Source organism: Nematostella vectensis, chromosome 13 (assembly GCF_932526225.1).
Source record: "Nematostella vectensis chromosome 13, jaNemVect1.1, whole genome shotgun sequence".
Lineage (NCBI taxonomy): Eukaryota > Metazoa > Cnidaria > Anthozoa > Actiniaria > Edwardsiidae > Nematostella > Nematostella vectensis.
Genome location: NC_064046.1, coordinates 7,804,924 through 7,832,216, shown reverse-complemented (window position 1 = coordinate 7,832,216; position 27,293 = coordinate 7,804,924). Strand labels below are relative to the sequence as shown.

General features: G+C 39.4%; 2 protein-coding genes and 1 long non-coding RNA gene across 5 annotated transcripts; 2 read left to right on the top strand and 1 right to left on the bottom strand.

The window, feature by feature from the left end:
• The first annotated feature begins 434 nt into the window (after nt 1-434).
• Nucleotides 435-23,383, top strand: LOC5507050 (loricrin). Of its 2 annotated transcripts, none has more exons than XM_048721041.1 (6): nt 435-584; nt 10,029-10,259; nt 10,917-11,116; nt 19,237-19,348; nt 19,893-20,021; nt 20,342-23,383. In XM_048721041.1, exons 1-6 carry the CDS (start codon nt 482-484, stop codon nt 21,232-21,234), a joined length of 1,668 nt encoding a protein of 555 aa, XP_048576998.1. In that variant the 5' UTR covers nt 435-481; the 3' UTR covers nt 21,235-23,383. The 2 variants fall into 2 exon arrangements, with proteins under 2 accessions (XP_048576998.1, XP_048576997.1); XM_048721040.1 differs by lacking the exon at nt 435-584 and adding an exon at nt 6,506-8,152.
• Nucleotides 1,449-2,299, bottom strand: LOC116614473 (dynein axonemal heavy chain 5-like). 2 transcript variants are annotated; one of them, XM_032375525.2, is made up of 3 exons: nt 2,262-2,299; nt 1,778-1,865; nt 1,449-1,678 (listed from the first exon to the last, which is right to left on the bottom strand). In XM_032375525.2, the coding sequence occupies exons 1-3, from the start codon at nt 2,283-2,285 to the stop codon at nt 1,518-1,520; spliced, it is 273 nt and encodes a 90-aa protein (XP_032231416.1). In that variant the 5' UTR covers nt 2,286-2,299; the 3' UTR covers nt 1,449-1,517. The 2 variants fall into 2 exon arrangements, 1 of the variants encoding a protein (XP_032231416.1); XR_007306344.1 differs by lacking the exon at nt 2,262-2,299 and adding an exon at nt 2,111-2,248 and having other exon boundaries at nt 1,628-1,678.
• LOC125559094 lies at nt 3,483-4,821 on the top strand. The gene is made up of 2 exons (XR_007306345.1): nt 3,483-3,801; nt 4,709-4,821. It is a non-coding gene; the product is annotated as an uncharacterized LOC125559094 (long non-coding RNA).
• Nucleotides 23,384-27,293: the final 3,910 nt, after the last annotated feature.

Genomic DNA, 27,293 nt, shown 5'->3' with positions numbered 1-27,293 from the left:
TCCTAACAATTTTGTTGTCAAGATTTTGACTACGGAAGTCTGAGCCTAAGAGGGAAGTACTTTTGAAGGGGCAGTTTTTGGGGCATTTTGATCGTCAATCAACGCAATGCTGTTAAAGGAAAGAATTGTATTCCGAATATTTTCAAATAGGCATTATTTCAGCTTCTAGAAAATGTGAATTTATTATATTATATATAGCAAGTTGCTTCAGAAGTTTTTACCCATGCTTACATGCGTTGACGACAACCTTTTTGCTTCCAATATGAAGGCTAAACCTAAGTAAATCTATCTATCTAAGTCAGACAGTAGAAAAAATCGTGTTTTTGGCCAGTTTCCATGGTTACCTAATTAAATCTGTATCGATAACTAACGGGCCCTATAATTACCAGAAATTAACGGCCCACAGGGGGCGGGGGCTGTTTTTTCAACGGCCCACTGGGCCCTTAAACAAGCACCCGCGGCAGCTTTCACATCATTGGCTATGGATATTCTGTCAAACTGTCTCAAACTTCTTGCAAACCTTCTCAGTACCACACAGCTGCCACTCTCAAGCTTTTTTGATAAAAATCAATATCATTCGAAAGGTAAGATTTCCCCTTTATGTCCTAATCTAAACTCTAGGTGCAATTTCCACCATACAAGCCTATATGAATTGGACTTTTTTAGTTAAGAATCATAATTTATAATATCATTTCGAGGTAAATGTTCTGTAATCGACAAGTAACATAACACTAAAGTTTGTGCTGAGGGTGGATTTATTAAATCCTTTTAAAGAACATTTCTTGTAATCGTCTAAGAACAGATTTTGATCAAAAGTGCGAATGGTCAGATATGCATCAAATGATAGAGAAAGATCTCTTCACTGTTAAAATATGCATGACTTGTAATAGAATGCCCCTTCTTGTTTTGTTAAATTGCAATTCTTTTCAAAATCGGAAATATATTGTTCATGTATTGACAAAATTCTAAACGAAATCATTGTTTACATGGTTTGGTTTAAAAAATATTCTCTTATCTTTACATAAAAAGAGCTGCTTTTATCACGGCTTAACGAATCGGTGAAATTTCTTGTTTGATTGATGGTTTGTAATTATCGTTTTTATCCAATTGACGATATTCTATTTTAACACATGCAGGTCTGTGTGAATAATATTAATAAGCGAATGCGCGCAAAATTTTCAGCTCCTATGTAATTAGCATCTTCACCTCTGGGAGTAAACCGGGAAAGGTCTAAACGAAGACACCCATTGGGAATATCGCCAATGTTAGATTTAATAGATTCATTATGTAGCTGAACTCTTTTGTAAAACTCCAACTCGACAATAGGCATATTCTTTTAAGAAAGAGAACTAATTTTGTCCTTCACTATCCCCTAAAGGGATGGCAGTTGGTCGAAATTTTATACCTTTAAGATGGGACGATCACCCCCGTCTTATTTTCTGGAGAGTCCCTTCAGGGTTATGGACTTAACAATAATACTGTCAAACTAGCTAGGGCAATTCTTTTATTTTTACCTGTTATATGTTGGAAGTATTGATCTGTTTTGATGGGTTGATACGAATAAAGAACACGCATGCACCAGAAAGCTGGTTATCTTTGCCATCAGTGACAAATACTTTTGGCTTTGTTTTTATGGTAGTCCTTGGTGCTCCACCCGGACCCAGTCGAACATGTTCAACTGTAAGAAAACAGATTGATAATGTTATTAATTAAACACCATGACCAAAGGAAAGAGGGGGTCAGCAGGTAAATTCAGGATAAATACAAAATACAGTACCTGCTTCTGGTATGTTGTCTGTTTCTTGATAATAAAACATAATCTTTTGAAGACCATCAGGCTTAAAAAAATTCTCCATGGTCTCAATCTATAAAAAAAAACAAGAAATGAATTAGGTGAGACTTCAAGACTAAAATAAAAAATTATCAGGACTTGAAATCGTGCACCCTTCCTTGCTTGTGCAACAGATAGATTTTATGACTAGACAAAAAATGTATGCCTTAATGCCTAAGGATATTTAAAAGAAACCAATGGAAATTGGAAACTTGTAATACATTTATTTGTTTAAATATTTCTTAATTTACAGTCCTTCTTATAAAAACTATTTCAAACCTTATAATTTTCCGCCTTGCTCGCATGCTCACGCAATTTTTTCCGCCGTGCTCTATTTATTTTAAAAACTAATATATAGATTTTAAGGCATTGCCTTAAAATGGAGCTCCAAACGACCAAATCTTTGCTTATTTTCGCTTTCGAAACATACCTCCTTGACACCCTCACGACACATACCAAGATTGGTTGTTATATGATGTTTCGTTCATGAGTCTTAATGAAATCGGAATAGTTTAAATTTTAGTGACGTCATCGGCGACGTCACAAATCACGTAACAATAGTTTTGCACACCCTTGACACAAAATGAGATATGAATGTTTTTGCTTTTAATCACGTTTTTCGAACATCGCGTGGCCATATTGTTGCATCCCCCTTGAAACCTGCATGACACCTACCAATATTTGCTTGCAATACGATGTTTCCTTCGTGAAATATAATATTTATAATAGATATTTTAATGATATATTTATATATATATATAAATTATACATATTATAATATTAATTATTCCTTCGTGAAATATAATTTTCTTTTATTTTGATGACGTCAACATCTTTTTTGCTTCTAGTGACGTCATCAATGACGTCACAAATCACGTGACCACAGTTTTGCACCTCCCTTGACATATATTTGACACCTGCCAAGTTGGGTTGTCATACGGTGCTTTCAAGTGACGGACGGACGCACGGATATCGCGTTGAGTCGATGGTTACCAATATTTGTTACCATATTTGTTTTATACCATTTTTTCTTGTATGGAGCTCCGCTATAATGTGAACGTGATGTTTATCAAAATTACTTGTGAGCTGTATTGCACTGTCTGCTGCCCGACAAACTTTCAATTCATAGATCCGACATGTCAATCACGCCCACACGAATAGCCATTCAGGAAAGAGATAATGAAATAACACCCATGTGGTCCCACAAATGTCCCACAAAAAGTCGCCAATCGACGGCAAAAATTATTTAAGATATGTTTCTGCGAATCTGGACTAGCAAATGAGCATTTTCCGGTCAGCGTAGAAAGTTCTAGCCCTGTTTTCTTTGACCGGCCACTTTTAGTGTAGATTTGAGACTCAAATTGCAGAAAATAACACGTATAAAATTTACTACGAAGAATAGAAAAACAAAAAAACAAACAAACCACATACATACAAGAGCAGTGTAAGTACTACCATTAAACTTGTGTTTGATAGCGGAGCCCGCAGGCCGCGCGCGAGCTCCATAGGTATAGAAATATGGTATAGCTATGCGACCTGGTTTTGTGGTCATCGCGCGGGTATCCTGTGGTGTCACAATCCATCCATCCAGTCAATCGTGCAACTCCCAGGCCCCCTCGGTCTTTTATTTTTTTACCGCCATCAAAGTTCGTATGTTCACAGCAAAAAAGGCAGATTGAAAATAGTATTTAATGAGAAAATATGCGGATTCAAATGGGCTGAAATCTTTGAGGAACCGTTTTGTCTGAAGTACGAGCCGATAGTAAAATCTACCCGAGTGTTCGTGAATCCCGTCCGTTGCAGCAGCGAAAAGAGGACTACTTAGAGGCTCTACACTACCATTCTAATAACATTCCTTCACGTCTATATATATGGATGCTAGCAGAAAGTCGACAAGTTCACAGTTTACAACAAAAAGCGAACACAACCACACAAGCGACAAACAGAAAGCGACATAAAACACTGCCAAGGTGAGTTTTGAACGACGGTTTGTATTGAGAATATCACAGTTATTTTTCTTTTATTGTTGTGCTTTTATAATGCTCGTTTATTCGTCTGTTTTTTTTTTCCAAAACCAATCGCTCAAGCTAAACACCGTACCAGTTTGACGTCAAGATGTCATATCAAAGTCATCTATCACTGTTTTGATTGGCTTAAATACCATCTACTTGAATTCCGATCGACTTATAATTTTGGAGTGCACTTGAGTGGTTTTCATTCCACTGCAATCGCCATGAAAATGTTAAATTCGTAAATACTTACACGTTCTATAAATTCAGGCATATATTCCTAACGGTAAGTAAGAATTTAACGACAGAAATACGTAGTAGTCTAGTTACTGTTTCAATGTCACTTAGCTTGTTCGATTTATACATTTGTTTATAGAGTGTGCTTTGAGAATTCGTGGTCTAAATCAAACAATTTGAGCATAACAACATCCTTTGATATTCTTCGTTCTCTCTATACTGACTGCGTTGAGATATTTAATAAAGGCTGACAAATATCATCCTGTCATTTATTGCTAAAGAAGACCTTTCCTGTCTTTATATTCTGTGTATTTAGGCTTCTCGAAGATACAGCAACTTTTTTAACATTATCATAACTACAAATAACTTATATATACTATATATACCTACTATATATTAACTTTACAGTTACAAAAGAATTTTCTCATCGAAAATAAAAACACAAAATGCAACCCCTATTACCTATATTCTTTTTGCTTAGCTTATATTGTCTGCATCTTGAATACTATCTATTGTGTTTATTTATTTATTATTCAAATAGTTGTGAAAAGTTAATAAGGTTATAACTGGCATGATGAAAAGGTTGTTTTGAAAGAAAAAAATACTTATAATTGTGTTCATTTTTATTTAGGTAAAACCAACCAAGGACTTCTACCCAAGGGCCATGATTGATGCTGAAGGCTGGGAGGCATGAGAATAGGCAAATGTCTTAAAGATAATAAAGTAGGGGATTTCTTACTTTGATACAGCAGTAAATGTGAAATAGACATTTTAAAAGCAAATACTTTCCCTCAATGATAGATCTGAAAACATTTTTTCTATCAACCTAAAGATAATGAGGAAAGGGGAAATGTTAGGAGAGTGCTCAAACAAGTTGTTGCATTACTGATGATTTTTTTATAAAAACTATAGTCCAATTTCTTCCTTTTCTCTCCTCTCTCTCCCTCTCTCTCTCTCTCTCTCTCTCTCTCTCTCTCTCTCTCTCCTCTCTCTCTCTCTCTCTCTCTCTCTCTCTCTCTCTCTCTCTCTCTCTCTCTCTCTCTCTCTCTCTCTCTCTCTCTCTCTCTCTCTCTCTCTCTCTCTCTCTCTCTCTCTCTCTCTCTCTCTCTCTCGACTATTAATATTATTTGCTGTTTCCTCTCTGCACCCTAAATAAATTAAAATAGGTAATAGGTTTGAAATTCTCCTCCTTGCATTTAATTCTGGAGTAGCATTAGCATATGTGGATCCATGGTTTCTATAAAAAAAAAAAACAGGCCTCAATCCTACAGGGTGGGTGCACCAATGTCTAATGCATGACTGAAGGTATGTTTGTGAATTCTAATTTCCTTGGTGATGGAGTATCACCAGTAATAAGTGATATATTAATCTTCCATAGTGCACCTGAAGTGTATCTAACTGTATCATTCTATCTTTGGAATGCTGTTGCATCCATCATTTGTTTATTTGCAAGGGCAAAGCTGGTCAGAATGTAGCTTTGATACAAGTGTACATTAATGAAACTTCTATCAAGGGAAGGGTTTTTTATTAGAGCAAGGTCCGGATGGACTCTCCAGAAAGATAGACGGGGTGCTCGACCTATCTTTTATGGTATAATATTCTTACCAACTTCTATCTCTTAGGGTGTGTTTTAGGATTTTTCCAATTCTGCTATCTTTTGGGGGTTTCCACGCCCGGGGAGGAGTATTTTTCCGATTCTGCTATCTTTTAGGGTGTCTCATGCTTAATGGTGGCCCAATCGCTTGAAATGTATTTTACAATAAACCACAAGTCAACTGATCAGTTAATACTTTTGACGTTATTGTCGGTAACATAACAATATAGAATCCGTCAGCAAATTAAAACCAGCATTGTTTTTTAATGCTGGGTTAAAAATTCCTCTGACCACACCCAATGTGCTATCTCTTAGAGGTAAGAATTGTTGTTGACCATGTGTAGTGTTCGAGTGGGTAGGCTGTGCAGCCGGGCGAGGCCTGGGTACTAGGAAAAGTAAATCGCTATATTGGATTATGTACATGCGGAAACTGAGCGAGTAAAGCGTTGTGTTGACAATCATCCTGTGTAATCTTTTCCATCCCGAAGTTAGACACTACACCATGCCCTTAGTGCTATCCCTTAGGGTTAAAATTGATTATGCTGTCGAGCACCCCCGTCTCTCAAACTCCCGTTTCTAAAAGTCCCCCCACCTCCCCCCTGGGAGCAAGGTACTGTTTCAATAATAAATCTGTAAAGAAAACAGGGGAAAATGTTAGGAATATGCTCATTTAAGCTATTATTGCCTTATTGCTATATATTTTTTAAAGTAGAGTCACATTTTTTTCAAATAGAGTCATTCTTTTCTCCCTTTTTCTTCTCCCCATTGACTTTTTGTTATATTTATTTTTCTCTAACCCTAACATAGGTCAATGAACATGGTTTGGTTTTAAATTACTTTATTATTATTACTTTCAGTAATAATTTAGGATTTGCCTCCATTGCATCCATTTTTGATTAGCCAGTATGGGCGGATCCAGTGTTTCTAAAACCAACAGGCCAATGGGTGGGCGCACCAATATGTAATGCATGACAGGAGGTATATTTGTGGAGTTAAGTTTCAACACATTTTTCTGAATAATCAGTTGTGGTACATGAAAACTACAGTAGTGGGTCTATGGGGGGGTAGGGGGTTTAAACCTCCCCTTGGGCTTTTTTTTTATTATTTTCAGTGTATCTTTTCACCCCAAAATCGTTACGAAGGTAAAATAATGACGAAAATATTTGGGCCAAATCCCCCCCTTGGCAAAAAGCTAGATCCGCCCCTGAACTACAGTATGGCATCTAAATCTTTGGAATGCTGTTACATCCTGTATTCTTCACAAGGTCAAAGCTTGTTAGAATGGTGTTTTGATAAAAATATACATAGTGGAACTTCTATAAAGGGAAATAAGAATTGACCATTAGACTCTTGAAAAAACATTCTCGTCAATGTGACACCTTTAACTTTGACAGCCTTTTTCACACCAAGTTTTAGTATTTTGTTAACTTTCATACTGCATATTTAATATTATTAAATGAGTGCTTGCTTGATCCATTTGGAGGGGCCAATACAATTCATAATTACATGGCAGTAAAATTTGACATATTTTTAATCTCATTGAAAATAACATTCTAGAGACACCAAGATCCCCTCTAAAACTACCCCTATCAGTCAACACAAAAAGGTGTTAAATGCTGGCTCCGCATTTAGGCAGTGCCTAAATCTATATATTATTATCCTAGCTTACTTCAATTACATATAAAATGAGACTGTTGTTTGTATTTTTGCCTAAGTCTTCGATTTGGATCAAACTTGGTCAACTGAAAGGGGTTAATAGATGGATTAACGCACGAGCACCCATTTGAGTCCTAACAATTTTGTTGTCAAGATTTTGACTCCGGAGGTTTGAGCCTAAGAGGGTAGTACTATTGAAGGGGCTGTTTTGGGGGGCATTTTGATCGTCAATCAACGCAATGCCGTTAAAGGAACGAATTGTATTGCGAATATTTTAAAATAAGCATTATTTCAGCTTCTAGGAAATGTGAATTTTTTTACCATTTTATATATAGCAAGTTGCTTCAGTAGTTTTTACCTATGCTTACATGCGTTGACGACAACCTTTTTGCTTCCAATATGAAGGCTAAACCTAAGTAAATCTATTTATCTAAGTCAGACAGTAGAAAAAAATCGTGTATTTTACCCACGCTTACATGCGTTGACGACAACCTTTTTGCTTCCAATATGAAGGCTAAACCTAAGTAAATCTTTCTATCTAAGTCAGACAGTAGAAAAAATCGTGTTTTTTGGCCAATTTCCATGATTACCTAATTAAATCTGTACCGATAACTTACGGGCCAATTACCAGAAACAAAGGCCCACAGGGGGCGGGGGCTGTTTTTTCAACGGCCCACTGGGCCCTTAAACAAGCACCCGCGGCAGCTTTCACATCATTGGCTATGGATATTCTGTCAAACTGTCTCAAACTTCTTGCCAACCTTCTTAGTACCACACAGCTGCCACTCTCAAGCTTTTTTGATAAAAATCAATATCATTTGAAAGGTAAGATTTCCCCTTTATGTCCTAATCTAAACTCTAGGTGCAATTTCCACCATACAAGCCTATATGAATTGGACTTTTTTAGTTAAGAATCATAATTTATAATATCATTTCGAGGTAAATGTTCTGTAATCAACAAGTAACATAACACTAAAGTTTGTGCTGAGGGTGGATTTATTAAATCCTTTTAAAGAACATTTCTTGTAACCGTCTAAGAACAGATTTTGATCAAAAGTGCGAATGGTCAGATATGCATCAAATGATAGAGAAAGATCTCTTCACTGTTAAAATATGCATGACTTGTAATAGAATGCCCCTTCTTGTTTTGTTAAATTGCAATTCTTTTCAAAATCGGAAATATATTGTTCATGTATTGACAAAATTCTAAACGAAATCATTGTTTACATGGTTTGGTTTAAAAAATATTCTCTTATCTTTACATAAAAAGAGCTGCTTTTATCACGGCTGAACGAATCGGTGAAACATCTTTGATTAATGGTTTGTTATTACCGTTTTTATCTCATTGACGATATTCTATTTTAACACATGCAGGTTTGTGTGGATAATATTAATAAGCGAATGCCGCGCAAAATTTTCAGCTCCTATGTAATTAGCATCTTCACCTCTGGGAGTAAACCGGGAAAGGTCTAAACGAAGACACCCATTGGGAATATCGCCAATGTTAGATTCAATAGATTCATTATGTAGCTGAACTCTTTTGTAAAACTCCAACTCGAAAATAGGCATATTCTTTTAAAAAAGAGAACTAATTTTGTCCGTTTCAAGAAAACATCGTATGACAAGCAGTGTTATTTATGTCTCAAGAGGGCTACAAAAATGTGGTTACGTGATTTGTGACGCCATCAATGACATCACTAAGGGCAAAATATGCTGACTTCATCAACATAAAACAATATATTTATATTTCATGAAAGAAACACCGTATGGCAACCAAACTCGGTAGGTGCCAAGATCTTAAGGGGATGTAGTAATATGGTCAGGTGATGTGTGATGTCATTAATGACGTCACTAAAAGCAAAACTAATCAAAACGTGATTAAAAACAAAAATATTCATCTCATGATGAAAGAAACATATGGTCACCAAACTTTGTAGGTGTCATGTATGTGTCAAGGGAAATGCAAAGATATGATCACGTGATACGTGACGCCAAAGATGACGTCACTAAAAGCAAAATTATTCCGATTTCATTAAGAACAAAAAATTTTTTTTTAAAAATATCATTTGAGAATCATCGTCTGACAGCCTAACTTAGATGTCATGTAATTTAAGGAGATAGTCAAGTGTTGTGTGACGTCATCGCACATAAATATAATAAACCATGTTCACCATAAACTAATAACACACCGCCCATAAATGCAATAAAACGTTGCACCCCCATTGGTGTAACTATGAAGTTTGTACAATGAGATATTGGTTACGCTATTAATTATTTCATGCCGATGTACCATATCGTTGCATCCCTCCTTGATACCTACATGGCATCTGCCAAGTTTGGTTGCCTTATGATGTCTATTCATGATGATATATGAGTACTTTACATTTTTGTGACGTCATCGATTACGTTATGCTGAGGTACCATGTCCTCCATGTACCACCCTTCTTGGCTCCCACATGACATCTGCCGATTTTTGCTTTCTAACGATGTTTCTATGTCCAAATTATAAGTTATTGCATTTCTGGGTCGCGTGTAATTACAACTATCTAAGTCGACGAAAAATATATACCACCAGCATGCTCTATGCCCCTGAAATAAAGCCATTCCGTTACATTTTTTATTTGTGCCAAGTGAACTCACTCTTAATGATGATTTCAGCTTTGTTTATTTTTCAACTTGTCATAATTTGCTTTCTTAACAGGAACTATAGAAAGAGATGTACTAGCGTTCGAAATCAAGTCTGCTTTACTAGCAATGACCCTTGGCTCAGGCCTCTCTGTTCTGTGCCTGTTAATGTCCATTGCTACATGTCTCGGACAAAATCTTCTTCATGAAGACGACGACTACTATCGTCGCTCAATCATATTTGTCGCACATCAAGGCAAGCGTCTTTTGGTGCCTATTTCTGCTGCTAACACGTCAAATGAAACCGGTGGGTAAGAGCAAGATTCTTTTGGAATCTTAAGAAGTGCATACTTGTGCAGGTTTGTTATTATTATCTTAAGTAATGGAGTAATGGCATGCGACATTTCTCTGAATTATCAATTCGGATACTTTCTTGCTATTTTCTGTAGCAAGAGTGATCAAAGTTGATGCTCATGGAAAAACGTACTTTTGAAGGTAGCCATTTCCAAAATAGTTTGAAATAAATGAACAGCACCTGATATTGTCCTTTCGACAACACAAGGAGATTCACAAACTAATTCTTCACGTAGGGAAGAAATAAATATTGTGGAGCGCGCATGACTCTCTTTCCAGCCAAATCCACAGGGAACACCTTTCACAGAGATGGTGAGATTGAGATGCTGACTCCATGCATCTTCAGGGATCAAAAGGATCGGGGGAGGGGAAGTAGTAATCCCAAAAAGGGGGAAAAGGGTGTGTTGAGGAGTCGGGGGAGGGGACCAGCAAGGTGTAAAGTGATAAAACATGAAAAAAAAGATGATAAACTAAACTTAAACGAACCTTTATGCGTAGCGCGAATGTTTTTTTTTTGTTTCTATTAATATACACTAAAGGACTGATTAGGAACTTTAGAGTAATTAGTAATAGGAGCGTTCATCTTATATGATGTTTTTTTGTGGTTCAGTTACACAGAAAAGCCTTTTAGCAAATGATGTCATTGACTGCTCTTTCGAGTGTCTTGCTGAAAAGTGGTGCCACTCCCTAAACGTCAAGTTGACATTGACGAAGAGTGGGCAACACGTTTGTGAGCTCATCTCCACAGATAGATATAACCAACCTCAATACTTGGTACAAGACAACGACTCCGTGCACTTTGGGATAAAGGTAAGCTGATATAACAACCCTCAATACTTGGTAAAAGACAATGACTCCGTGCACTTTGGGATAAAGGTAAGCTGATACAACCACCTTCAATACTTGGTAAAAGACAATGACTCCGTGCACTTTGGGATAAAGGTAAGCTGATATAACCACCCTCAATACTTGGTAAAAGACAACGACTCCGTGCACTTTGGGATAAACGAAAGCTGATATAATCACCCCCAAAAATTGGTACAAGACAACGACTCCGTGCACTTTGCGATAAAGGAAAGCTTATATAACCACCCTCAATACTTGGTACACGACAACGACTTCGTGCACTTTGGGATAAAGTTAAGCTTATATAACCACCTTCAATACTTCGTACACGATAACGACTTCGTGCACTTTGGGATAAAGGTAAGCTGATATAACCACCCTCAATACTTGGTACACGACAACGACTTCGTGCACTTTGGGATAAATGTAAGCTGATATAACCACCCTCAATACTTGGTACAAGACAACGACTACGTGTACTTTGGGATAAAGGAAAGCTGATATAATCACCCTCAATACTTGGTACAAGACAAAGACTTCGTGCAATTTGGGATAAAGATAAGCTGATATAACCACTTTAAAGACTTGGTACAAGACAAAGACTCCGTGCACTTTGGGATAAAGGTAAGCTGATATAACCACTCTGAATACTCGGTACAAGACAAAGACTGCGTGCACTTTGGGATAAAGGCAAGCTGATATAACCACCCTCAATACTTGGTAAAAGACAATGACTCCGTGCACTTTGGGATAAAGGTAAGCTGATATAACCACTCTGAATACTTGGTACAAGACAAAGACTCCGCGCACTTTGGGATAAAGGTAAGCTGATATAACCAACCTCAATACTTGGTACACGACAACGACTTCGTGCACTTTGGGATAAAGGTAAGCTGATATAACCACCCTCAATACTTGGTACAAGACAACGACTCCGTGCACTTTGGGATAAAGGATAGCTGATATAATCACCCTCAAAAATTGGTACAAGACAACGACTCCGTGCACTTTGCGATAAAGGTGAGCTTATATAACCACCCTCAATACTTGGTACACGACAACGACTTCGAGCACTTTGGGATAAAGCTAAGCTTATGTAACCAACCTCAATACTTGGTACACGACAACGACTTCGTGCACTTTGGGATAAAGGTAAGCTGATATAACCACCCTCAATACTTGGTACAAGACAACGACTACGTACACTTTGGGATAAAGGTAAGCTGATATAACCACTTTGAAGACTTGGTACAAGACATGACTATGTGCACTTTGGGATAAAGGTGAGCTGATATAACCATTCTGAATACTTGGTACAAGTCAAAGACTCCGTGCACTTTGGGATAAAGGTGAGCTGATATAACCATTTTAAATACTTGGTACAAGTCAAAGACTCCGTGCACTTTGGGATAAAGGTAAGCTGATATAACAACCCTCAATACTTGGTAAAAGACAATGACTCCGTGCAATTTTGGGATAAAGGTAAGCTGATATAACTAACCTCTATACTTGGTAAAAGACAATGACTCCGTGCACTTTGGGATAAAGGTAAGCTGATATAACCACTCTGAATACTTGCTACAAGACAAAGACTCCGCGCACTTTGGGATAAAGGTAAGCTGATATAACCACTCTGAATACTTGGTACAAGACAAAGACTCCGCGCACTTTGGGATAAAGGTAAGCTGATATAACCACCCTCAATACTTGGTACACGACAACGACTTCGTGCACTTTGGGATAAAGGTAAGCTGATATAACCACCTTCAATACTTGGTACAAGACAACGACTCCGTGCACTTTGGGATAAATGATAGCTGATATAATCACCCTCAAAAATTGGTACAAGACAACCACTCCGTGCACTTTGGGATAAAGGTGAGCTGATATAACCATTCTGAATACTTGGTACAAGTCAAAGGTTCCGCGCACTTTGGGATAAAGCTAAGCTTATATAACCACCCTCAATACAATACTTGGTACAAGAGAAGGACTACGTACACTTTGGGATAAAGGTAAGCTGATATAACCTATTTGAAGACTTGGTACAAGACAAAGACTATGTGCACTTTGGGATAAAGGTGAGCTGATATAACCATTCTGAATACTTGGTACAAGTCAAAGACTCCGTGCACTTTGGGATAAAGGTGAGCTGATATAACCATTTTGAATACTTGGTACAAGTCAAAGACTCCGTGCACTTTGGGATAAAGGTAAGCTGATATAACAACCCTCAATACTTGGTAAAAGACAATGACTCCGTGCACTTTGGGATAAAGGTAAGCTGATATAACCACCCTCAATACTTGGTAAAAGACAATGACTCCGTGCACTTTGGGATAAAGGTAAGCTGATATAACCACTTTGAATACTTGGTACAAGACAAAGACTCCGCGCACTTTGGGATAAAGGTAAGCTGATATAACCACTCTAAATACTTGGTACAAGACAAAGACTCCGCGCACTTTTGGATAAAGGTAAGCTGATATAACCATTCTGAATACTTGGTACAAGATAAAGACTCTGCGCACTTTGGGATAAAGGTGAGCTGATATAACCATTCTGAATACTTGGTACAAGTCAAAGACTCCGCGCACTTTGGGATAAAGGTAAGCTGATATAACCACTCTGAATACTCGGTACTAGACAAAGACTCCGTGCACTTTGGGATAAAGGTGAGCTGATATAACCATTTTGAATACTTGGTACAAGTCAAAGACTCCGTGCACTTTGGGATAAAGGTAAGCTGATATAACAACCCTCAATACTTGGTAAAAGACAATGACTCCGTGCACTTTGGGATAAAGGTAAGCTGATATAACCACCCTCAATACTTGGTAAAAGACAATGACTCCGTGCACTTTGGGATAAAGGTAAGCTGATATAACCACTTTGAATACTTGGTACAAGACAAAGAATCCGCGCACTTTGGGATAAAGGTAAGCTGATATAACTACTCTGAATACTTGGTACAAGACAAAGACTCCGCGCACTTTTGGATAAAGGTAAGCTGATATAACCATTCTGAATACTTGGTACAAGATAAAGACTCTGCGCACTTTGGGATAAAGGTGAGCTGATATAACCATTCTGAATACTTGGTACAAGTCAAAGACTCCGCGCACTTTGGGATAAAGGTAAGCTGATATAACCACTCTGAATACTCGGTACAAGACAAAGACTCCGTGCACTTTAGGATAAAGGTGAGCTGATATAACCACCCTCAATACTTGGTAAAAGACAATGACTCCGTGCACTTTGGAATAAAGGTAAGCTGATATAACCACTCTGAATACTTGGTACAAGACAAAGACTCCGCGCACTTTGGGATAAAGGTAAGCTGATATAACCACCTTCAATACTTGGTAAAAGACAATGACTCCGTGCACTTTGGGATAAAGGTAAGCTGATATAACCACTCTGAATACTTGGTACAAGACAAAGACTCCGCGCACTTTGGGATAAAGGTAAGCTGATATAACCTCTCTGAATACTTGGTACAAGACAAAGACTCCGTGCACTTTGGGATAAAGGTAAGCTGATATAACCTCTCTGAATACTTGGTACAAGACAAAGACTCCGCGCACTTTGGGATAAAGGTAAGCTGATATAACCACTCTGAATACTTGGTACAAGACAAAGACTCCGCGCACTTTGGGATAAAGGTAAGCTGATATAACCACTCTGAATACTTGGTACAAGACAATGACTCCGTGCACTTTGGGATAAAGGTAAGCTGATATAACCACTCTAAATACTTGCTACAAGACAAAGACTCCGCGCACTTTGGGATAAAGGTAAGCTGATATAACCACTCTGAATACTTGGTACAAGACAAAGACTCCGCGCACTTTGGGATAAAGGTAAGCTGATATAAGCACCCTCAATACTTGGTACACGACAACGACTTCGTGCACTTTGGGATAAAGGTAAGCTGATATAACCACCTTCAATACTTGGTACAAGACAACGACTCCGTGCACTTTGGGATAAATGATAGCTGATATAATCACCCTCAAAAATTGGTACAAGACAACCACTCCGTGCACTTTGGGATAAAGGTGAGCTGATATAACCATTCTGAATACTTGGTACAAGTCAAAGGTTCCGCGCACTTTGGGGTAAAGCTAAGCTTATATAACCACCCTCTATACAATACTTGGTACAAGAGAAGGACTACGTACACTTTGGGATAAAGGTAAGCTGATATAACCTATTTGAAGACTTGGTACAAGACAAAGACTATGTGCACTTTGGGATAAAGGTGAGCTGATATAACCATTCTGAATACTTGGTACAAGTCAAAGACTCCGTGCACTTGGGGATAAAGGTGAGCTGATATAACCATTTTGAATACTTGGTACAAGTCAAAGACTCCGTGCACTTTGGGATAAAGGTAAGCTGATATAACAACCCTCAATACTTGGTAAAAGACAATGACTCCGTGCACTTTGGGATAAAGGTAAGCTGATATAACCACCCTCAATACTTGGTAAAAGACAATGACTCCGTGCACTTTGGGATAAAGGTAAGCTGATATAACCACTTTGAATACTTGGTAAAAGACAATGACTCCGTGCACTTTGGGATAAAGGTAAGCTGATATAACCACTCTGAATACTTGGTACAAGACAAAGACTCCGCGCACTTTGGGATAAAGGTAAGCTGATATAACCACTCTGAATACTTGGTACAAGACAAAGACTCCGTGCACTTTGGGATAAAGGTAAGCTGATATAACCTCTCTGAATACTTGGTACAAGACAAAGACTCCGCGCACTTTGGGATAAAGGTAAGCTGATATAACCACTTTGAATACTTGGTAAAAGACAATGACTCCGTGCACTTTGGAATAAAGGTAAGCTGATATAACCACTCTGAATACTTGGTACAAGACAAAGACTCCGCGCACTTTGGGATAAAGGTAAGCTGATATAACCACCTTGAATACTTGGTAAAAGACAATGACTCCGTGCACTTTGGGATAAAGGTAAGCTGATATAACCACTCTGAATACTTGGTACAAGACAAAGACTCCGTGCACTTTAGGATAAAGGTGAGCTGATATAACCACCCTCAATACTTGGTAAAAGACAATGACTCCGTGCACTTTGGGATAAAGGTAAGCTGATATAACCACTCTGAATACTTGGTACAAGACAAAGACTCCGCGCACTTTGGGATAAAGGTAAGCTGATATAACCACCTTCAATACTTGGTAAAAGACAATGACTCCGTGCACTTTGGGATAAAGGTAAGCTGATATAACCACTCTGAATACTTGGTACAAGACAAAGACTCCGCGCACTTTGGGATAAAGGTAAGCTGATATAACCACACTGAATACTTGGTACAAGACAAAGACTCCGTGCACTTTGGGATAAAGGTAAGCTGATATAACCTCTCTGAATACTTGGTACAAGACAAAGACTCCGCGCACTTTGGGATAAAGGTAAGCTGATATAACCACTCTGAATACTTGGTACAAGACAAAGACTCCGCGCACTTTGGGATAAAGGTAAGCTGATATAACCATTCTGAATACTTGGTACAAGATAAAGACTCTGCGCACTTTGGGATAGAGGTGAGCTGATATAACCATTCTGAATACTTGGTACAAGTCAAAGACTCCGTGCACTTTGGGATAAAGGTAAGCTGATATAACCACTCTGAATACTCGGTACAAGATAAAGACTCCGTGCACTTTAGGATAAAGGTGAGCTGATATAACCACCTTCAATATTTGGTAAAAGACAATGACTCCGTGCACTTTGGGATAAAGGTAAGCTGATATAACCACTCTGAATACTTGGTACAAGACAAAGACTCCGCGCACTTTGGGATAAAGGTAAGCTGATATAACCATTCTGAATACTCGGTACAAGACAAAGACTCTGCGCTTTTGGGGATAAAGGTGAGCTGATATAACCACTCTGAATACTCGGTACAAGACAAAGACTCCGTGCACTTTGGGATAAAGGTGAGCTGATATAACCACTCTGAATACTTGGTACAAGATAAAGACTCCGCGCACTTTGGGATAAAGGTGAGCTGATATAACTATTCTGAATACTTGGTACAATTCAGACTCCGCGCACTTTGGGATAAAGGTAAGCTGATATAATCACTCTGATCACTTGGTACAAGATAAAAACTCCGTGCACTTTGGGATAAAGGGAAGCTGGTATAACTATTCTGAATACTTGGTACAAGACAAAGACTCCGCGCACTTTGGGATAAAGGTGAGCTGATATAATCACTCTGATCACTTGGTACAAGATAAAAACTCCGTGCACTTTGGGATAAAGGGAAGCTGGTATAACTATTCTGAATACTCGGTACAAGACAAAGACTCCGTGCACTTTGGGATAAAGGTAGGCTGGTATAATCACTCTGAATACTTGGTACAAGACGAAGACACAAAAAAGAGCTCGAGACATGGGCGGATCAATCACCTTGCATCTTCGGAAGTTAATGGATTTGTGCATTTTGTGTGCTGATTTCTTTAACTAGGGAAATATTCTTAATGAGTTTCTGTATACATTAGAAAATGCTCCAGATAGAGTAGTTTAAGTCTCTGAGGTACAGCAACTTTCAGAAACCTACATTGGGAGTGATGATTTATCATAAGACTGTTTCAACATGGTCTGGATGAGGAAATCCATGTACCTAGTAACAGCTAAAATTCAGGGATATGGATATGTTTGCTTTTGATGACGTCACACATCACTCGATCATCTCGTTGCACCCCCCTTGATACCTACATGACACCTCTCAAGTTTGGTTGTCATGCGTGCTTCTTTCATGGGATATGGATATTTTTGTTTTTGATGACGTCACAAATCACGTCACCATCTTTTTGCACCCCCCTTGATCCCTACATGACACCTATCAAGTTTGGTTGTCATACGTGCTTCTTTCATGGGATACGGATATTTTTGTTTTTGGTGACGTCATTGATTACGTCACATCACTTGACCATCTGGTTGCACCCCCCTCGACACCTACATGTCCTTACCAAGTTTGGTTGTCTTACTATGTTTTTTTATGAGATATCAGATAGTTTATTACAAATGTGTCCTACCTTATTACAAATGTGGCCGTTATAACAAATGCGGCAGGTTGTTACATATGTGGCCTCAACAGTCCCTACTCCCCAACTCAGGTGTGACTTAAACAGTTCAAGCCTATTAGTGAGGCACCAACCAAAGATGCTTGAATCTTTGATGAGAACTGTAATAATCTGCTTTAATCCACATTTGTATTTGACAAAGTTCTCTTTTAGTCCAGTACTGCAGGGTTGAAGTCACCAGTCACGAAGATTAAACCTTCAGGATGATTTCTGAGAAAGTGTTCAATATTTTCTGTATATGATCCACAAGACAGTGATTAATTTCGCTATTAGCATGTGGGGGGTGGTTTACTACTGCAATCAAGATCTCCGAGAAAACAGAAGAACATTAACTTAACAGAAAAATTACAGTATAGAATGCTATATAATGTAGTGCAGACTGTGAATTTAAACACAGGAAACTAAGGAACCTACAACGACTGAAAAATACAATTACGGCAAAGGCGATAAACACCGACGAAATAGGGTATGACTCTGGTAGCACAATCACCAGCATATACAGCTAAAGGCTAAACCAAAAACAAATCCATACAACATACACTTACAAAACCTCCAACGCCATTTAAGAACGAGAACACTCATTATCGCAAAATTATCCGGCTCAGCCGGTTGCACCGCTGGTTATTCAAGCGGCACTTGTGTTTCAGGGATAAAATAATCTGAGCCGGAGCTCCTGTCGCTCGAGTCTCTGCCATTAAGAGCCCATGTCCGCGAAGCGGCGTGTGGTAGTAACGAACTGGCTAGATGGTCATCGTTCTTCTAGTTAAAATATAGTGGCCGCCACGCATGATTGCACTTGGGATAGTAAAACTATCAGGAAGCAGCTATTTCGCTTATATCGGTTCTACACATATGTGTAATTATCAGTTAACAGTTATTTTCAAGCCCTTTCACAGTCATGAGCTAACCCCAACCAGACCATGTGTGAAACACGTCTTCCATCTTTTCCCAGTCCCCTTGTGAAGACTCGCCTTGCAAGAATGGAGATTGTGTGACTATTTACCACGAGCCATTCTTCCATTGCGCATGCCCAGCCGGTTTTACTGGACAAACTTGTTCAGCAGGTTAGTGTTATTTCTTTCCTCCTTCAGCTAAGTCTTGAGGGGGCGTTTAATGCTTATCTTAAACTGCTCATAAAATGTACAATGAACGACTGTGGTTTACAGTAGAACCTAACATACTCAGAACATTATTAAGCAAAACGCACCCAAAAGCAAAACAGGCCTTTCGGGACACGTCGAGTCTTATCGCTTAAACTTGTTTCGAAAGCGTACAGCCACTAGCTAAATGAGTCTCCTTAACGGAATTTTTAATTTGTATCAGCTTGGCAGGCGAATCTGTTCCAGCTTTTGGACAGATGTGTTCTCCTTTGTTGAAAATATATTTGTAAAGTATGACAGGCGGAAGTGATCAGCCACTATCGAGATTTTCTGTGATTAGTATATTCTCATGTCTAGTATGCGATATTTTCATTATCTGCAATCATGGACAATTACTTTGGAACAAAGGCGTTCACTTAATAAATTGTCCCAAACAAAACTGTTATGATTGTAGCAAGATATAGCTCTGTAAAATAATGTAATTTAACAAAAAAACAAAACGTTTCAGACGTGGCTGAGTGCGGAGGTCGATCACATGGTTGCCATGCCAACGCAAGCTGCATCAACATCCCGGGATCCTACAGATGTGCTTGCAAAGATGGCTTTACAGGGGATGGAAAAACGTGTTTTATTATCGGTTAGTCTTCTGATAACCTAATGAATTAAAACCCAAGGGCCACACGATTATCGGTGTTAGGTTTTTTTTATTCCCCGGCATTATTCAGCTTGTCTTATTAGTTTACATTAAAATACATACAGGCCTTATTTGATATTTCCGAATTTCTTTCTTACTACTTGCTTTTCATGTTTACATTATAGACTATAGACGTGTAACAATAGGTTACAAGCAACTTTGTAATCTGTTTTTTTCTAATTTCGAAAGATTAAGAATCAAATTTAAGATAAAGCGAAGGTATTGCATGTTTTTGATTGTTTATTTGTTTGTTTGTTTATCAGTGAATCAATTTGACAACATGGGGCATTCTGGGAGATCAGGCCTGATACAAACTTTCCGTGTCCCCAAAACCGGTCTTTACAGAATCGAGGCAGGAGGCGCAAGTGGTGGTACGCACTGTCCAAGCTATGGTGATCAACCCGGCACGTACTACGGTGGCAAAGGCGCCATCGTGTCGGGCATCTTCACACTCATAAACGGCACCGAGCTGAAGATTGTGGTCGGTCTGCGCGGAGGGGACTCGGTAGAAGTGCAAGATGGACAGAGTACTACAATGACAGCAGCACAGCTAGGAAAATCAGTGGAGGATAATGCAGGCACAGGGGGAGGGGGTGGATCGTTTGTGTATACTAGCGATAGAAGGCTATTAGTAATAGCTGGTGGGGGAGGGGGTGCGTCAAATGGGTACAATGGAGTGGATGGTCAGTCAGGTGAAAATGGATACAGAAGCTCTGGGACAAATTATGGTCAATCACGCGCGGGAGGGACAGGGGGCAATCCAGGGGAGTGTAACAGTGCTGGAAGTAGCTACCATGGGGGAGTGGGTGCGGGTTGGGATGGTACTGGCTGTACAAGGCTTGGGCCCGAACATGGTGAGCGAGGGGGGTCTATAGAGAAGGGCTGGGTCGGGGGAAGGGCTGGGGGCATGAATAGTGGCTACAACGGCGGTCCTGCCCCGGGTGCTGTGGGTGGATTTGGAGGAGGGGGTGGAGGATCCGAGGATAACGGTGCCTCAGGGGGTGGTGGTGGGTATTCAGGAGGTGGGAGTGGTACACATTCCGGGCAAGCCGGTGGGGGAGGGGGCTCGTATTGTGGAGGAAGTAGCTGTAGTGCTGTTACCGGCGGAAACTCGAAAGAATACGGTTTTTTAAAAATCACATACCTTGGTGTTTAAGATGGATCGTCTCAAAGGATGGGAAGCGTGGTTTGAAAAAAAAATACTTTTTCAGAGGTTAGCCGTGACGATGTTAGTATTTTGTGCTAGTTTTTAGCCATATCATTAAAAAGGTTTTGGCTTGAGACAAGAAAAGGTATTTTGTCTAACGAATTGGCTACATTTTCGGTGATTTCGACTCGTACAGGAAATGTTAGCAAAATCCACCTAAAAGCAACCGGTCAGCAAAAACAATCTTAGAGATTATATAATTTAAGTGTCTCGAAAGGTTTTTGCATAATATTATTACCTAATAGTAGTCCAGGTTTCAGGCGAATTTTTATTTATTTATTAAATTTTCAAATCAAATACTCCAAATCAAATACTCCCTTGAGTGTATTGTTAGTAAGCATTGTAAGCACTCTCACTGGGGGGTGGTCACTGCCAGAGGTTTTATTGCGTCCCCAGTGGTTCTTTTACGTCCCTTCGATTCAGGTTAGTGTATTGCAGCTTGAAAAGACGGGACCTCCGGTTTAGTGCCCTTATCCCAGAAGAATGGAAACACGGGAGAATAACTTCAACTCACTTGTGACACAAATTCGAATCAAGGTTGTACACCGAAAAAAGAAATTATGAGCCAGGATTCGAAACTAGGCCACACGCTAACACACTAGGCCATCCATGCTTCGGAACCGAGGCAATACGGCAAGCCACGAACCCAGTCCCTCTTACTCCTCCTCCACCCCACTTCTCCTCCTCACTTCTCCTCCCCACATACAGGACATAAGGGGTACATACGGGGTATATAAGGGGTTATGAAGGGGTATATACGGGGTACATAAGGGGTACATATGGAGCATCTATAACCTAGCTCTATAGCCTCTTTGGCGTTCTAAATACTATGTATACAGATATGTAGCTAAGCTATGTAATGATGGGGAGGCTATATAGCGATAGGCTATGTAAGTTGTCTATGTAGCTGGCTATACAGTGATGAGGGATAGGCTATAGAGCTTGCCTATGGAGCTAGGCTATATAGCGATTAGCTAAGCTATATGGTTGACAGGAGCAAAAAATGGCAAAATTAAATTTGTTGTGTTAGCTTTAGTATTTTTTGGTAGATGATCCATTCCATTCTTGAAATATGATTGAGCAAAGTTGCCATAAATCATAAAAAAAGAAGCAAGCCCAAATTGGACAATTTCAAACAAATCAAGAGTCTTACAATTTGCAATATCTGTAGAATGGATTATCTAACCAAAAATACTTATTTTGGTTAATATTACACAAGGAACATCTATGCAAAAAATCAAGCGAATATAAGTTAACACGAGTTTACAATTTTAACTTTGCCATTCTTTGCTCCTGTCTATATGGTTATAGGGTATAGAACTTTCCTGAGTTGACTATAAAGCGACAGGCTATAGAGCTTGTGTATCTAACTAGGCTAAAGCACAACTCCTTCCCAATCCACCTCCTCCTATTTATTCATTCCTCCACATCCTCCACAGTCCTCCTCCATTCCTCCTCACTCCTCCATTCCTCCTCCTCCACACTCTACCTCTATTCCTCCTCACTCCTCCTTCTTCTCCATACTCCTCTTCCATTCCTCCCCATTTTTCCTCACTCCTCCTCCATTCCTCCTCACTCCTCCTCACTTCTCCTCACTTCTCCTCACTTCACCTCACTCCACCTCACTCCTACTCACACCTCCTCCTCCAAACCTCCTTGCTCCTCCTAACTTCTCCTCCTCCTCACTCTCCCTCCTCCTCACAATACAATTCAATAATTTATTTTCAGTCGATGACAACGCTCGACAACACTTTTCATTACACACTTACACATTACATAATAATTATAATTATGGGAAAAAAGGGAGAATTTACATGCCGTTGCTGCATTGGCAGTCATGCAGGATCATGTCTGGTAGATTCTCGCGGAACTCAGAGACGGAATTTACATTTTTGGCAGAGTGAGGAAGTTGGTTTCAAAAATGTGGTATTAATTAAAAGAGTTATGCATATACATCGATTTATAGGGTGGCTTTGTGAAATTATTAACAGAAGAGCGCCAATTGTACTGAGAGGACCGGGTTACAAAGAAGATGGAGAGATAACTAGCCTGTAGCATCCTATACAATTTAATAAATAATAAACGAGCCTATCCCAAACCCATTGCTTGTCCTTCTTTCCATCGTTTGTATGTCTTTATGTAATAAAAATGTTAAGATTATCGATTTTCTTTCTTGGTTTTAGCCACGACGAAAAGAATTATGAAAAAAAAAAACAGTGTTAACAATATTCACTGTGTTGACCGCGAGTTGCAAGAGCAAAAACGCGCGAAAAACTAAAACACAGGGTTCCCGTGAGTGTAAGCACATAAATACAAAAATTCAAATTATTGTAGGTTCTTACTGTAACTGTAAGAGTTTTCTAACGAATTCAACAATCCCGGGTAGTGCAAAAGTGTATTCATTTTTTATTTTTTTATTTATTTGGGAGACGTATAGCAAAATTATCGCAAAATTGGCTAGCGGGCGACCACAGGCTATCCGCGCGATGACCAAAAAAACTGCGTCGCATAGTTATTTACCATTTCTCTATAGCTATGGAGCTCCGCGCTCGGCCCGCGGCCGCGCTAGCTCCGCTATAATAGTTACGTTTCTCTGTCCTTCTAAGTCTTGGTAGCCCCTAGTAGCAGAGGGAAGCAGTATTCAAGGTGGGGTACAACATATGTCTTGTAGAGCGCAACCATGGTCTGAATTGGGACAAGACGCTTGATCCTGCGAAGCGCAGCAACTTTTGCATAGACTTTTTTAAGAGCCGTAGATATGTGTCGCTTGTAGGAGAGGGACGAGTCCATAGTGACCCCCAGTATTTTCAAAGTTGTAACTACTGTAATGTGGACAGGACTAACGTAAAGATCGTATCCGTATGCGCTGTTCCTGCCAAGCACCATTGCCTGTGTTTTTCTGGTATTGATGCCGAGGTAATTGCTGGATAACGAGTCGTTTATTTGAGAGATATGCTACTGGACAGGTGCTTGTACTAATTTTTGTCGTCCGCACATAATCGCAGTGACGATTGAAGGACAATGTAGTTGTTTATGAAGATGTTAAAACATAACTGACCTAGCAGGCTACCCTGGGGTATGCCACAGTGGATTTCTAGTCAATCTGACATGGAGCCAATCTTACTCCTCATCCTCACTTCTCTTCCTCCTCCTCACTTCTCTTCCTCCTCAGTTCTCCTTCTCCTCACTTCTCCTCTCCTAACTCCTTCTCATTCCTCCTCGTCCACTCCTCCTCACTTCTCCTCCATTTCTACTCCTCACCCCTGGCAGCCTCCAAGAATATCTTAGTTTGGTCTGCTATCGCTGTTAAACAAAGCACAGAGGGTGTTTATGCAGAATCTATTGTAGTTCTACAGTAGTATAGGAAATGGCGGTTTGAGAACGCTTTTGTGAAAGTGTTTTCTAACCAAGCCAACTGCAATACTGCTGCCGTGTGATGGAATCCAATATGTGGAAACTGCCGATGGAATCCATTTTATGGAAACTGCTGATGGAATCAATTTTTATGGAAACTATATGATGGAATCCATTTTATGAAAACTATATGTTGGAACTGATTTCTTGGAAACTATATATCTTTTCCGTTAATATCGCATTTATAGCGAGACAGTGGATTGATTGGAACGAAGCGGAGACCAAGAGGTAGAAGGGAGACTTCTGATGATGGTCACCGCACCATGGCACCATACGTTGGTGTTTTTACCCCCTAATTCCGCGAAAGTATGTTTGTCGACCGTTTGCACCAGAGTGTAGTAACTCAGCAGTGCGTCAATTAAATATAGTTAGCCTTACAGCCGTCAGTTTCCGATAATGCGTTTGAGAGTTGCTCTAGGTCAATCGGCTCCGATCTGTGTAAGGGTGGCAGCGCGTGGTGCCCTCCGACGTAGGGACCTCGACAGAGTGGCGGTGGGCTGCTAAACGATGATTGAGTTGTCATGTTCTCAGCTGTCTTTTAGCTCCTGTCACTGTACCTAATTGATGTGAGTAATGTTTTTTTTGTGCTTCTTACGCCTGATATGTCGTAGTCTCGGTTGATACGGCTGTTGGGATCATCGCGGTTGTATAAGAATAACCTTCTTAGGTCAGAATGCGACACGCCTTCAGGATCCTTGTACGTTGTCGAGCCGTACTCTAGGAACGGAGTGTCTTCACAGTTGTGGTAAACTTCTACGAGGAGGTCTGTTAGTTCGCCATTGTCGTTGTACGTTACAAAGTCTGTAGTCTTCACTACTCGTCCAACTTCTGTCATATACTACTATACTAGAAATTATTTTTTAATTACTTTCGGTGAGTTTGGACTAGTCGTAGTCGTACTCCTCTGGTTTAGAAAAAGTATATAAACACTCACCTAATTTGAAAGAAAAAAAAAACGAGGGCCATATACGAGAACAGATTATAGTAAAAATGAGGGACAAACTAAACAAAACTTAAGCATAAGGTTTTATTATGATAAGACCCTATATGGGAAGCGTATGCATGTCTCTAGAGAAAGATGGTGATCACTTCGTCTTTACGCGTTTAGTTATAAACTCACTACCATGAATGTACGTCCATCCCAGATGATCACAAATCCGTTTCCATAACCCTTCATAATATTCCAGTGTTGTATGACTGATATATTTTATACACCTTTCCATACCCTGTTTATCATCTTCTAGTTGAAATAATTTGTAGGGAATAAATTTCAATGGGATATACCGTCTTTAAGTAAACAATTTATTCATAGCCGTTTCAACTTGATTGAACCCCCTGCGTAAACTTTGCTTCGGTTAGTACTCTAAACCGAAGTTAATTTATACATTTTCTAGATAGTACTTTGGTACACCGACTTTCTGTACATTCTATACTTATTCGCATGAAAATCAACATACTCGGTGGCATAATCGTATCCATGGTGAAAACCACAATTTTTACATATATTAGCTCCATTGTCATTTATCATATCCTGCCCATCACAACATGCCTCGAACCTCGCCGACTCTTCCTCAGTTACGTACCCCGTTATCCTTAGGTCACAAAATGGGCAATCGTAATATCCCTCTCCATCTAATGCCATATGCATACCTCTATTACAATCCATTACCATGCCATGCCATGGCACACCACCGTACACCATGGCAATGAATAGCAAAACATTGCTATGACGTGCCATGGTGTGCCGTACTCAAAGTATGGTATGCCATGGCACGTCATGGCAATGTATGGCAGGTTATGGCAATAATTTGGTGGACAATGCCAGGCCATGGCACGCCACTGCAAAACATTGCTATGACATGCCATGGCGTGTCATACTGAAAGTATGGTAAGCCATGGCACATCATGATGGCATAACCAACCAACCCCTTCTTGTATACCATCCTTCCCTTTGTGCTCACCACACCGCCCATCTCTTCCTGATTAACACGCCCATCTCTAATATCGTTGTATCGAGATTAAAACTACGATTGGGAGAACAGATTTGTATCGTAAAATCGAGGTTGTAGTAAAACCCAGGTTCCACTGTACATTGGTGTAACGGCATTCTTCTGGATCAGGCTAATTCTATAGGCCCTCGCACGAAAAATGGACAGTATTCACCGCTAATATATAGATTGAGGCATTGTCTAAAGGCGGAGCTTCAAACGACCAAATCTTTACTTATTTCCATTAATAATATTAGAAATATCAAATTTTACTATTATATTTCTGCTTTTGACAACGTCAACGATTTCACAGATCAAGCGAAAAACTTGTTAAACCCCTCCCCCCACCTTTGACACATTACAAGTGGAGTTGTCACACGATATTTCGCCGTCAGAGTGTGTGTTTGCTTTTAGTGACCCACTTGACACCAACATGACACCTACCTAGTTTGGTTGTCATACGATGTTTCTTTAATGATATATAAATATTTTTCATTTTGAAGACGTCAACATATTTTTTTTATTCTAGTGACGTCATTGATGACGTCACAATCACGTGACCATTTTGGTGCACCCTTGACACCTTCATGACACATATCAAGAATA